The sequence below is a fragment of the Melospiza georgiana genome, chromosome 4 (genome assembly GCF_028018845.1).
Source record: "Melospiza georgiana isolate bMelGeo1 chromosome 4, bMelGeo1.pri, whole genome shotgun sequence".
In the NCBI taxonomy this organism is placed as follows: domain Eukaryota; kingdom Metazoa; phylum Chordata; class Aves; order Passeriformes; family Passerellidae; genus Melospiza; species Melospiza georgiana.
This window is the reverse complement of record NC_080433.1, coordinates 6432982-6445592: the sequence shown is the minus strand read 5'-3', so window position 1 is coordinate 6445592 and position 12611 is coordinate 6432982. Positions and strand designations below refer to the sequence as shown.

Here is a 12611-nt window from a genome sequence, read left to right as displayed (position 1 = left end):
TTCATTTTTAGCAGTAAATTAGGATTTATGTTATCTAGTCTTTTAAAGCAATCCTTGTGTGTGTGTATTCTTGCTGATTCTTTTCTATTTCTCTCTCTGTATACCACCCAACTGAGAAGAATGTGTTCTGTTTTCTTTTATAAGAAAACAGTTCAAGACCACAGTTTTGTTTTTCTAAGTAAAATTTTAAAAAATCGGGTTTTGGACTTTGGGGCAGGTACAGCTCAAGTCCAAATTTTACTACTCTTCATTGGGAAATACAGATTCTGACCTAAATACTTGTGGAAAATAGTAAAGCTAAGAAGATTTTCAGAAAGTAGAAAGTGTTTTAGTGTAGAAAGTGTTTAAAGTGTTCAGACATGAATAGTTATGAAATACAAATAACAGAAAAAACTGCAATTTTCTTACTGCAACTTCCCAAAAACTTTTTTATTTCTGTTGTTCCCCAATGAATGCCAGCAACAGAATTGTTCTGGTAACTTTTGGTGATGAGCTGTGAAAATCATAGCAGACATGGCATCATTCAGAAAATTAAAGAATACTTTTATTTCTTCAGCCTGCACCATATCAGTTCTTTGCAGACCTTGTTATTATCAAGGTTTGTGTTAACTTATATTAATACTTGTTATCTTCTAGCAATAACTTACATTGTCACAATTTGTGGTCTGACTTGGGTGATTCACTTTACATATATTTTTCCTTTTACTACCTGCTCAGTAAATGGAAACTAGGGTATATATTTAGTGTGACAGATGCAGTTATGGTGCTAAATATTCCAGGATCAGCATGGTGAGACTGGGCAGATTGGAGGTTTATTTTGCAAGGTTGTTCAAGTGGGTTTTTATCCCCTGAAGACTTTAGTGGTACAGTAGAAATACCAGTGGTAGAAAATACAGGTGTGGTCTGCCCCTCACCCCATTCATGAGGCTCTCTCCAAAATTTGGGTTAGATTCTTGTGTTACTCTTACAGTAGCTCTGTGCTGGTTCTGATGGAATTGTACTAATTCACAGCAGCTGAGAATGTGACTCATACCCTTAGTCTTTATCCCATGAGCCTGTTAAAGCAGAGAACATGCTTTGAGAATAGTTTGCTAATGATGGAGATTATCACATTGCCAGAGGCACTTTTCAAATAGCAGAATTCATTCTTCCTTGTGCTGACATGAGACCTTACCTGCTCTTTTCCATCAAACTTCACTCTTTAGAAAACACAGTGCATTTTTATTGGCACCAATGCATTCCTACAGCATGCTCCAAAAATGAGTTAGGGGAGCAAAGAAACTGAGAGCTCAGTCAAGGAATGAGATACTCCATTAAATGTCTCCAAATGAAGCTATTGATTTTTTTTTTCCTCCAGTATTATTATTTTGCCCTGAACTTTTTAACAGAGTGAGCAACCAGTTATCCCCTCTTGGATTCTATTTCTTGGTAATTTGTCTGTAGCCTTGCTGGAAAATAGTCCTTGTCTCTGAAGTATTCTGTGTGCATTCCTTGGTGTTTTCTCCTGTGTGCCTGTTGAACCTCATGGCCAAGAGCAATAACTCTTGCACAGCTCTCCCTGCTGATTTGGGTGGGTGCATGAGTGAATTCTCTGCTGATAAGAGCTGTGAGGATGGGTCTCTGAGGGTTCTTGGCAGCAAAAGAAGTTATGTTGAGATTTTGGGTAAGAGAAAGAAAGAACAAGAAAGAATGAACAAGAAAGAAAGAACGAACAAGAAAGAAAGAAAAGCATGGTTGATGTAATTTGGTAATAATTAAGTGACATTCAAAAAGAAAAAAAAGATTTTATGTAATTGTAATTTCAAAGTTTTAGTAGGAGAGTCATGGAATGGGGGTTGGAAGTGACAAGCAGTAACCCCAGCAGCACCACTGGAACCCCATAACCACTAAACCACATCACCCAGTGCCAGATCCAGAAGCCTCTTAAACACCTCCAGGGATGGTGACTCCACCACCTCCCTGAGCAACCTGTTACAATGCCTGACCACCCTAAAAGTGGAATTTTTTTTCCCCAATATCTAATCTAATCTAATCTAATCTCCTTTGTCTCAGTTTAAAGCCATTTCCTTTTAAGGCCATGAATCTGCACATCAGAGTTCAAGGAAAGAGCTCCAAGGCTACAAGAAGAGTTGCAAAGTTACTGTTCACAGTGACATGGAGCCACAATTCTTAATTTTCTAGGCACAGTAAATATTGCCAAACATGTTAAGTGATGTGTTGATGTCCTGAAATAGCAATGAAATGTTTATTCCTAACAGTGCAATTATAAATGTCAGTCTTATTGCATTTTATTTCTGCTGGTCATTCAGCAGGGACTTGCTGTCATTTTCTTCTCCTCAGCTTTGTGAGACAGGGTCAGACCCTCTTGTCAGGAGAGGGGCTAAACTCTTCCCTCCCTTGGGAAGAAGCGTGCCAAGCTCTGCCTCTTTCAGCTGCCAAAGTCAAATCTTTATTTAAAAAAAAAGTTCAGATCTCTCTTATTAGAGAAAAGTTGTGTTTCTCTTCTCTTTTTCCTAAGTATACAAATATTCCTCATTTTGACTGTTTAGAATTTTTCATGAAGCATTATAAAGATTTACCATGGGAACTCTGCTGAATTCTCTTCTCTCCATTGGAATCTTGTATTATGTGTCATGGATTCTGCCTTCTAATGTGTGACACACTTGCCTTGACTGATTTTGCTGCAGAATATTCATTGCTAATCATATTGAGGAACTGCTGTTAAAAAAACCCCCACAAATTTCAGCTCTGTTTAACATTCTTTCCTTTTGCCCTGATATGCCTTGAGGATATTATCTTTATTTTTTGGAGAGAAATGGTAGTTTTCTTGGGCTGGTTATTGAGATTCAAAATGCCTTTTTTTAGGTCCATTTTCCTAGCAATAGACAACTTTCTTTCTTTTTTTTTTTTTTTTTTTTTTTTTTTTTTTTTTTTTTTTTTTTTTTTCTCTTTGTATGCTTTCAAGAGGAACTGCTTTTACAATATTTTAATAGCATTTCTGTATGACAAAACCTGTTTTGAAAACACAGCAAACACATGATTTATCAGTTAAGGAACTCCTGCCACGTTGAAATGAATCCTTCCTTACTATGCAGTTGTGCAGTGGTGAGGCTGGTTCACAGACCAGGATAAATAGGTAATTTTATCTAAACATCCTTGACAGTGGAAGAGTGCATTGGAGCTGCTGTAAAATTTGCTTAGTTCTGTTCATTCTGACTGAGTTTACAGCTCTGCTTCCATGGTGGAAGTGAACGCTGGTCTGTGGATTTGTCTGGTGGTGAATTTTGGTGGAGGTTGTGTTGTGAGTATTTTTGCATGCATGCATTTGAGCTTGTGTCCAAAAGCACGAGCTCCCTGTGGCAGTTTGCAGTATTTGCTTCCTTAAAGTGAAGTCTTATTTTTGCAAGAGCATGTGGTCAGAAGTGTTGCTTTAGAAGGTGTTTTGGTTACTACAAGGAAGTCTTCAGTGCCTTTGTTGTTCACTTTTTCTCACACTTGCTGTTTTAACACGTATTCTTTGTCACGCTGATGGGGAATAGTGATTGTTTTCTCAAAGCTGTTTCATGAAAATTGTATAAAAAGTTGTATAAACCAGATGTAGCAAAGGGAGAGGAGCCAGAACTTCTCTCTGCATGTCACCTGTGAGCTTTGCAATTGCATATATTTGCACATCACTTGTGTATTTAGTGGTAGGACTTCACCAGAAGAAGGAAGTACCTTGAAGTTAACATGTCTAGAAGTTACCAATGAATTTTTCTGACTTGGACTGTGCATTTCATTTTTTTGCAACATTATTTAATATGTTCTTCTCTTTAGTTTTTTGTCTTTCCTTTCCCCTTGTGTTACTGTGGTGATCTAGTGTGTGGTTCTTCTCTCACTTTCATTTCATGCATGGTCATCCTGTGGAAGGAGGAAATGTTCTGTTGTTATTTGCTGTAATTCAGAACGGTCTTTTTTACTTTCCTAAATCTGTGTCACAGTGTTACCCCTTTCTTTGGCTTAGCTTGATTCTAAGCTTATTCTTAGGACTAGAGTTGAAATTTGAATTTTAAATCCATTCTTTCAGCTGTGTTAGTCCAGGCTGTCACTTCAGCAATCCCCTGCAGATACAGAGGGAAATGAGGTGAATGCAATCCTGCAGATTTGATGGCAAACACAAAAATAAGCTGCAGGATAATTCTGCCAACTAAGGGCAAATAATGTGGTTTTTTTGTTAACAGCTGCTGCTGCTTGATTTCAGTAAAAGATCATCCAGTGTGTACTAGGAATTCATAAAGTACTTCCTTGTATGAAAAGAGCTATTAGGTAGCAAAGCTGAAAAAAATTATTGACTATGTGAATGTGGTTTAATTTATACAACATTCATAAAGAGATATGCAATGGCTTTGAGTTACTGCTTAAGCTCTAAAACATAAGTAGGCAGCATGATCATTATTACCTCATTTATTTCCTGCTAAATTTAGCATTTCCAGAAATGAAAGTAGCTGAATGTAGGAATTGGCCAGAGTGGCACAGGTTGTAAAGGATGCTAAAGGGGGACAGTTTTTAGAAGTGCAAAGATGCTGCTTCTCTTGACCCAATGAAGGACCCACCAGAATGGGATTTGAGACCACTGAAGTTTTATTTCTCAAAGAAGCAAGTGCAGGTACAGAATGCTTTGAACTTCAGCAGTGAGCAAGTAGATATTGCTGGAACAATCCCATCTTAAGTAATTCATGTTCAAATATGCTTTGCACAGCACATGAATTTTAATGCAGATGGAGCTGCCAACATGCAAACCATGGATCTCTGTTAATTTATGGTGTAAGTGATGTGCACGGGAAGGAACCTTTGAGCAGTACTTCAAAACAGGAGCTGTGTGTTTAAGGAGAAAATCCTAGGTGTTTTAGACATTTATCAAATGTAAATTAGAAGTAAGGCATTCTCTTTCATTTGCCTTTTAGACTCTTGGGAATTTTAAAGTAGCTTAGGCTAATTTTTATCTTTCTATAAAAACTTGATTCTGAGAAGACATTTTTAACCTCAGTGTTCATTTATGTGCAATTAAAGTGACATCAAAAATCACTAGAAATGCTGATGTGCTCAGTTCAGCAGATTATAAATTTTCTCAAAGGTGTTCTGATTCCATGCTGGGGAAACTTTCAGGTTTTCATATTGAACACAGCTTTCCACTAAAAAGAGAGGGAAGCACGTATTTGGCAGTGAAAATACAGTTCTATGTTTTTTGCTATGAATTTAGTGATAATTTTTCATATTGGCAATAAAAACTTAACAGCAAAATCATCTTTCAAGCAGCCAAGTACTTTACCAAAAAGTCACCATTTTGAGTTTAGTTGAGTTTGATAAAACTTGAATTTTATTTTGTCTCATCTCTTACAGTTCACATTGCTTGAGACTTTCTGGACAGGAGCTACATGTTCATGGCACTGGGCTGTGCAAATTGGCAGCAACATCCACAGAATCCACAAATAATAATTGCAAATAAAACCTAGTCACAAAATCACATGTGGTCCAACCTTTTGCCAGCATTAAATCCTTTCTTGCAGCATGTTTCCTGATAATTATATTGTGGAATGTCACAGTGGCTTATCCCATATGTTAATTAATTGCTTTGGCTTGCTTATGAATTTTAACAAAACTTCTGAAAGCTGTTTTTTAATCTGCTGTAGTCACTACCCCCATACTGTGCAGAGGTTGTTCAGTGAAAATTCCAAGTGAATGATTACAGTAGCAGAGCTCCAATTATTCTGAGACAGACTCAATCAAAATTGTGAGTTTGTAAGTACATTGTGAGATAGAAAGAGGGAAGTGAGCCATAGAATTTTATTTGTGAAAAACAACAGCTTTCTTATCTTCTCCTTAATATTTCCAGAAATCTTTTCCATATATTATTGATTTTGAAAATAACAATTTTGCTTTAATTTCCTTTGAAAAGCTGGAAGATTAAAGCAGTATTCATAGTCAGGATTCCTCTGCAAATTAGCTTGAAGGTGATTCTGTTGCCAAGCCCTGTTGTACATATCCATAATGCCCCATATTGCCCTGACAGCTTTGTGTGCCAGACCCAATGGAGCACCTTGTTAGTGTGTTTATTGCTGTAGAATTGGTTTCCCAGTGTGAGTATTCTCATTTTTTTGTGTCTAGTAAAGCCATAGACTCCTACAACTCACTCCTGACAAATCACACAATTTAAAACTGTGCCTGTTTGGGAAGATTTACTTTTTCCTGATATATCTGGATACTGTAATGGTGCAAGTTGTTACTTCAGCAATCTGAGTTTCATATTGTACAGCAAGACAACTCCATTTGTACTGAAGCTCATTGTGTTCAGACACCTGTCAAGTGAATTCTTCCCTTCTCATACCTTACCTTTGTGTGATCACTCTTACAAATTCATTTCACATCGCTTTTGGTTTTGAGTTTTATACCTTACTGATGTTTTTGTGGATGTTTCCTCACAAATTTATTGATCGTGAAGGTTTCAAAATGATACAAATGACTGTTTGGAAAAAGTTTTTAAAATGCTTCCTTCAAAATAAATAATAGCAGGTATGTTTTCCTCATGGATTTAAACAATGAGAAGTGTCACAAGTGACAAGCTGAATGCACATTTGTTTCTTCAATGAGATTTCTTTCTCATTGAGATTAACTCAATGAGACCATGAAGATCAGTGTTCTGCAAGAAACTTTCCCAGATTATATTGAACATGTGACACCAAATATGATTTTGAAATACTTTTCATTTAAAATGAAACTCTGGGCAGTGGTACAAGGTGATGCTCTTGCACTTAGAGGAGAGCATGAGAGAATAATTTAGTAATAGTTTGAGAAAACTTTTTGCATAGATACTGCTTTGCAGGCTTTGTGAAGATTAAATCTTTTTAATGTCTGTGTTACACTGGGTTCAGTAATATAGAAATATTGAATGTAATTGACTTTTTAATTAGATGACTTGTGTGTATCACAGTTATTCCCACAAATATTTCATGATAACAAGCCCCAAAGTTCTTCACAGTGCCCTAGTCTGTTCTAAAATAGAAATTGATAAATAAAAATATAACATACCAAAAGATTTTGAACATTACAGTTCTTCAGATTTTGTAGTATCTTTGGTCTTATTGTGGTCAATTTTTGCCACATTTTTTTACCCAGTGAAAATTTTGTTGTCAGACCTTGTCCAACTTGTGTCTGTGAAGTAATGAATTGATCCTCTGGAATTTGGAGTTCTGGGGTGACTGGTGTACCAAGGTTGGTTATTGTACTAAATATCTTCCATCCTCAACTGAAGCTGCAAAGGACAGAGGAGGCTTTACATCTCTTAAACTTCAGCCAAACCAGAAACAGGAAAATTCTGTGATTTGAGTCAGCAGGGAACATACTTGGGATTCAAATACAAATATAGGAAAAGAATAAAGAATACACACTCTGTTGAGTGTGTAATATAAGAAAGTCTTTCCTTGTGTTTGTATTGAACAAATACATCAAAGTGCTCTTTAAAGATTACTGATTTAAACAGAGGCAGTGGGTAGGGGACTGTAAGCTTGGTAAGTCTTAGACTTTTCAATTTATTTCAACTACCACTGTTGCTCAAGGAGGCTAATTACAACACATGCTGTAATGGTCAGAACCATAGATCTGCATATTTAATGGTCTAAATTGACAGATGATCATACATTTGACATAAATTTTTTTTCGTTTTTTTGAAACATTGATGAAAACCTGTGTTGGCCAGCGTGGTGGATTTAAAGATGTAAGATCCATTCATCTCTTACAACATAATAAAAAAAGGCACTTTCAATCAGGTTTAATGAATGAAGTCTTGTCTTTGACCTTAGAGACTCAGCAGAAGGTGGCAGTAGTCCAGACTGAAAGATGGGAGGATGGCTTTGGGCTGGTGCTGCAGGTCACCACCAGCGAGGGCCATGGGTAGGATCCTGAGTTCCAGTCAGACCTTGGAATCCAGTATTTACTTGGAATCCAGTTTTTACTTTCAATCCACTATTTACTTTCTTCCAGTGAGATGTCTTTGAGGAACGTGGTAGTAGGGTGACCATCAGGCACCTGCAGCTCCCAGACCTTCAGCCCTTTTTTTAGTGCTGTGGCAGCAGAGCTGCTTGGCAGTGACAGGCAGAGCCCTGAGCTGCTCGTGGGATCCCATGCAGCTGCAGATGGAAGCTTTTGTCTTCACAGACCAGGTGTAATGATTGTTAATTCCTGGCTCATTCAACAGCTGACTTTACCTATTCAGATTTTATTTGGTGGGGACAGCAGAGTGTTAAGATCTCGTTTCTGCTGAGTCCTAATTTTCATGACTTCAGTTAAAAGTATCCCTGTGACTCCTCTCTTGGATATCCAGGATTGTATGGTTCCAAGCTAATTATGTTAATCAGTTCTGTTCTCTCTGGATCCCCTAAATGAATATTACTTCAGCTATTAAAAAGTCATCTTAGGGCAGGATATAGTTATATTATGTTAATACTGTTCACTATTTCCCTTTAATATTTGGTGAATTATGCAGATAAAAACCATGGAGAAATGCGAGTTTAAACAGACTGGAAATGGTTGGAGAAGATTCATTTTTTAAAGAAATAATTAAGGTGTAACAATATTAGATTGGCTTGGCTGGGGAAGGAGGGAAAAGATGCATCATTATAAAGGAAAAAGAGAAGGTACAATAAAATAACAGATTCATAGACATTAACTGATTTTGTGTCAGATTCTACCTAACAAAAGAAAATCTCTAAGGCTTCTGCCTAGAAAACACACTAAATGGAAATATATTTATTTAAAGTACCTTTAGGGGCTTTGAGTTTGTGTGCCTGCACTGCCTTTCCTTCAGTCCTTGCAGGGTAGATTTTAATATTTACATAAGTGAGTATAGGGGCATAGCTGATGCCATTTTGTTAATGGAGAGGGAGATCTCCAGGAACTCCTGCCTGCCCAGTGAGTTACAGAGCAGCCCCAGGCCATTCATTTGCCTTCTGTGCTGTTTGCCAGGTGCTCAGCAGCATCTTGGGGAATAAAAACAGGGGCTGCCCTAATGTGCTGCTGTGGAATGGCAGTGTAGCAGCTCAAAAAAATAATGAGCAGGACAGGACATGAGGGCAGCCTTTTCCTGCTCAGGAGGTTCAGCCATGGCTTTTCTTTGTACACCGATGATAACTCACCAAATTAGCAGAGAGCAATTCCTTAATAAATCACTAGAACTCATTCTTCTTTTGTGAAAAATAAGATTTGATTAATCCTTGATGTGATCAGCTTCCATGGCAGTGTGAGGAGGAGCTGTCAAGTGGTTCCAGCTCAGCAGAGGAGCTGCTGTGGCCGCTGTGAGTCCACGGGGATGCAGAGCTGGCAGATCCTGGCCTTGCAGGCTGCAGGAAAAAGAAAAAGGGTTTGTTGTGTGCCCAGCCAGCTGCTGGTGTGACCTCCTAGGGCTGGAAGAATGAGGCTGCTGTGGGAGGCTCATGGAGGGTGGGCAGGGCCTGCAACTGTCACTGAAAAATTGGAAATTTTAAGTGATGTGAGAAGGCCTAGCAGTCTCTGTGCATCAAGCCAAACAACAACCACCCCAAGCAGATTGTGTTAAATTGGATTTTTTTCTTCCCTTTGCTTTTTCTTTCCACTTGAAATAAGCTTTCTAGAATTTCTAGGTGGTACTTGGCATACAAAGGGCCTGTTTTCAGCTGATTTACTTATATGAGGACATGCACAATACTATGATTTTGTTAATATTTACAAATAACACTGACTAGAGGTTGTTTCTAGTGTGTTAGATGTTGATCGAGAGTTTTTTTGATTATGTTGTTATTCAGCAAGAAAGCTTTCAGATATTTAAGTGCTTCTAAATGAACAAATTCTGCTTTTTGCAATGCTGCTCAAAAGCAATAGTGTTGATTTTAAAATCAGTTTCTGATCTGTGGACTGGAAAATTTGACTTGTGTGTGGTGTGTGTGTTGACTTGTGTGTGTTGTTAGACTTGTCTGTGAAGGTGTTGATGGGAGCAGGTTTTTCCATTAGATGAAGTGGTTCAAATGCATTTCTTCATTCTGTATTTCTTTATTCAAATATAACTTTTGAATCTGAGACAGCATCTTATAAATGCAATGAGATTGAATTCAAGTGTTTTGCATCAGAGTGTTCTTACACTGCAGCCTTCACCAAGGTCACCCTTGCACAGAGTGGAACCTGGTCTCAAACACTGGTGGTGAATATCCTCTCTGTAGAAAGCTATAATGATGTGGGTATGAGGGTTTTTTTCATAATATCAAGACTCAGTAGGAACTTTAAAAAGTATTTCACGTGTTTCCTGTGTTTTAGTCCCTTTTAACCGTGGTGGTGTTGGGTGTGTTATTTATCTGCCCTCAGGAGCAGAAGGGAGTTGCTTGTTACAACTGGGCTGCTGTGTTTTCAGAAGCTGCAGGGGAAGGCAGGCTCTCTTGGCATCTAGGTGCTGCAGTTGCTTTTGAGAGGAAAAGCACAAATTTCTTTGCTAAGAAAAACACAAGTCAGAGGCCTCAGAATGAAATGAAAGGAATGGAAAGTCTGAAGATTTATCAGGTCAAAGCTTTCAATTCCTAAGCTGCCTTTTTAGGCTTAGGATAAGAAGTGAAAGGACTTTAATATTTAGTATTAATTAGGTACCTAGTAACAAAACTAATTTCTTTTCCTGCTACTTCCTGCTTGTTACTTAGAGTGAGATTTGTAGTTTTGAGAACATGTGAGTTAACTCTCCTAAGCCAAGCAAAGTCTCAGTGCCTTTCCTTGAGCACAGTAGTAAAGGAGGAAACTTTTTCTGTTGGTAAATCAGCTAACAATAGTATGATCAAAAAAAACAAGAATCATTTGGGTTTCAGGTTAGTAGTACAACACAGAGTGCTTTTATAGAAGAAAAAAAGTTTTCTTAATCTATGCAATGTTTTTCTTAAGTTATGCAACTATTTTGATTTAAAATCCTAGTTCTGTACTTAAAATATTGGTTCTTTACAGTTCAGAATTCTTGTTCACTTGTTACTACAAACTGCTGGTGTAAGTGCTGACTTGTAAGAGCCTATACAGAAATGATTTTGTGCCAAGAACAACCAAGACTAATGTAAACTTTATCTTTGTTTTCAGTCCAGAGGAGCTTCCTGTCCATGATGCAGTGATAGAAAAGGTAAGTCCACTGTCCTCCAGGTTTTACTAGTAAGTAAACATTTACAGATTTACAGCTTTTAAAAATATAAATCATTGTGAAATGAGTTGATGAAGCATTTTAGTGATTTGCATTTCCAGAGAAGCTCATTCTGAGTCCCCTAAGAGCTGTGTCCTTGAGGCCACATTAACTCACCCACAGATCCCTGGGGGCCCCCTTGTTTTTACATTTGCTCCTGTCAGAGGGAGTGAATATTCCTCTCCCATTATGTGAAGGAAATGGAGCTACTCAAGAGCTCACAGCCAGCTCTGCCCTGAAAGAGTGGAAGCTGTGCTCCCGTGCCAGGAGCTGCCACCAGCTGTGCAGGGGGATGGATGATGTGAGTGAGGGGGTGGCACTGCCACCCAGGGGTGTGCTGCTGCCCTGAGGAGCCTGGGCTGCTTTGCTGCTTTGGGAAATGGTGACAAATATCCTGCTGCCACCATGGCGTGGTGTGGTGACCTCCCTTGCAGTGCTGAGTTGCTGAGCTGTATTGCCCATCTGTATTTCAGATGTGCAGCTCCTGTTGGCAGCTGCTGCAGGTCCTGCTCCAAAAATCTTTCTGCTGCTGTCGGGTTCTGGAGAAGTAGTTTGACAGCTGATGTGTTGGAAATGTGGAAAAATAATGAGGAACTGAATTTCTGCTTGTCTGGGCCTAGTTACTGTTGGTATTTCCCCTTGGTCAGTTGGGTCTGTTGTTACCTCCCAGATAAATCAAATCAGAAAACTCTATCAAAGTATTTAAAATTGTAAGTTTAAGTTATCCCTCTTGACTGCAGAAATCAGTAGAATACCTGAAAAAAGGATGGAATTATGTGTTTCAAGGCAACTCAGCTCTTTAAGTGTTAAGAACAGCAGTGCTTCTGAAAATTAGTTAATTTGTGCTTCAATTATATACTGAAGCTAGTAAGAGATGCTTACTGTGAAAGAGTAGAACTTGTAGGTCTCTTTTGTTTTGCCTTGGTCCACGTGTGGTTTTGCATACACAGCCTGAAATGGTTGCCTTTTCCTGCCATGTTTCATTACATTTAATAACACAGTGAGTGTATGTATAATTTCATTTCCATCAGAAGGACACAGCAGGGGGGTGAGTCTCTGAGCAGAAATATTAGGCAGCTTGCAGCTACTGTGCTAGATGTGTTTTGAATTCTGATTCACTGTGGCTTTGTAGTTAGCCTTAAATTATTTGAGGGAAATAGTGTCTTGGTTTTGTGTCCCAAATTCTGTTTGTACTGTCTCTAAGTGTCAGCACAGAAACTGAATTTATGCAGTCAGTGTTAAATTGCAAGTCCAGTGTGTTTTAATAATCATCCAGTGATGCTCCTGCATTAGAGTGGTTACACTCCTGATGGTATCCTGACCTCTGCTGGTCTGAGCTTTTTCTGGCTCCTGTCTGAATCTGCAGTTTTCAATATACCATCCATAAGGATTACTGTGTTAT

The 12611-nt window shown here is 38.3% G+C and overlaps 1 protein-coding gene across 6 annotated transcripts in view; it reads left to right on the top strand.

The window, feature by feature from the left end:
• The window catches only part of USP6NL (USP6 N-terminal like), a 114739-nt gene that overhangs the window by 62607 nt on the left and 39521 nt on the right, over positions 1-12611 (top strand). For all 6 annotated transcript variants that reach the window (XM_058023410.1, XM_058023411.1, XM_058023412.1 and 3 more), the window contains one exon: positions 11113-11152. In XM_058023410.1, the coding sequence (XP_057879393.1) occupies positions 11113-11152 (40 nt within the window). The remainder of the gene's footprint in view (positions 1-11112; positions 11153-12611) is intronic.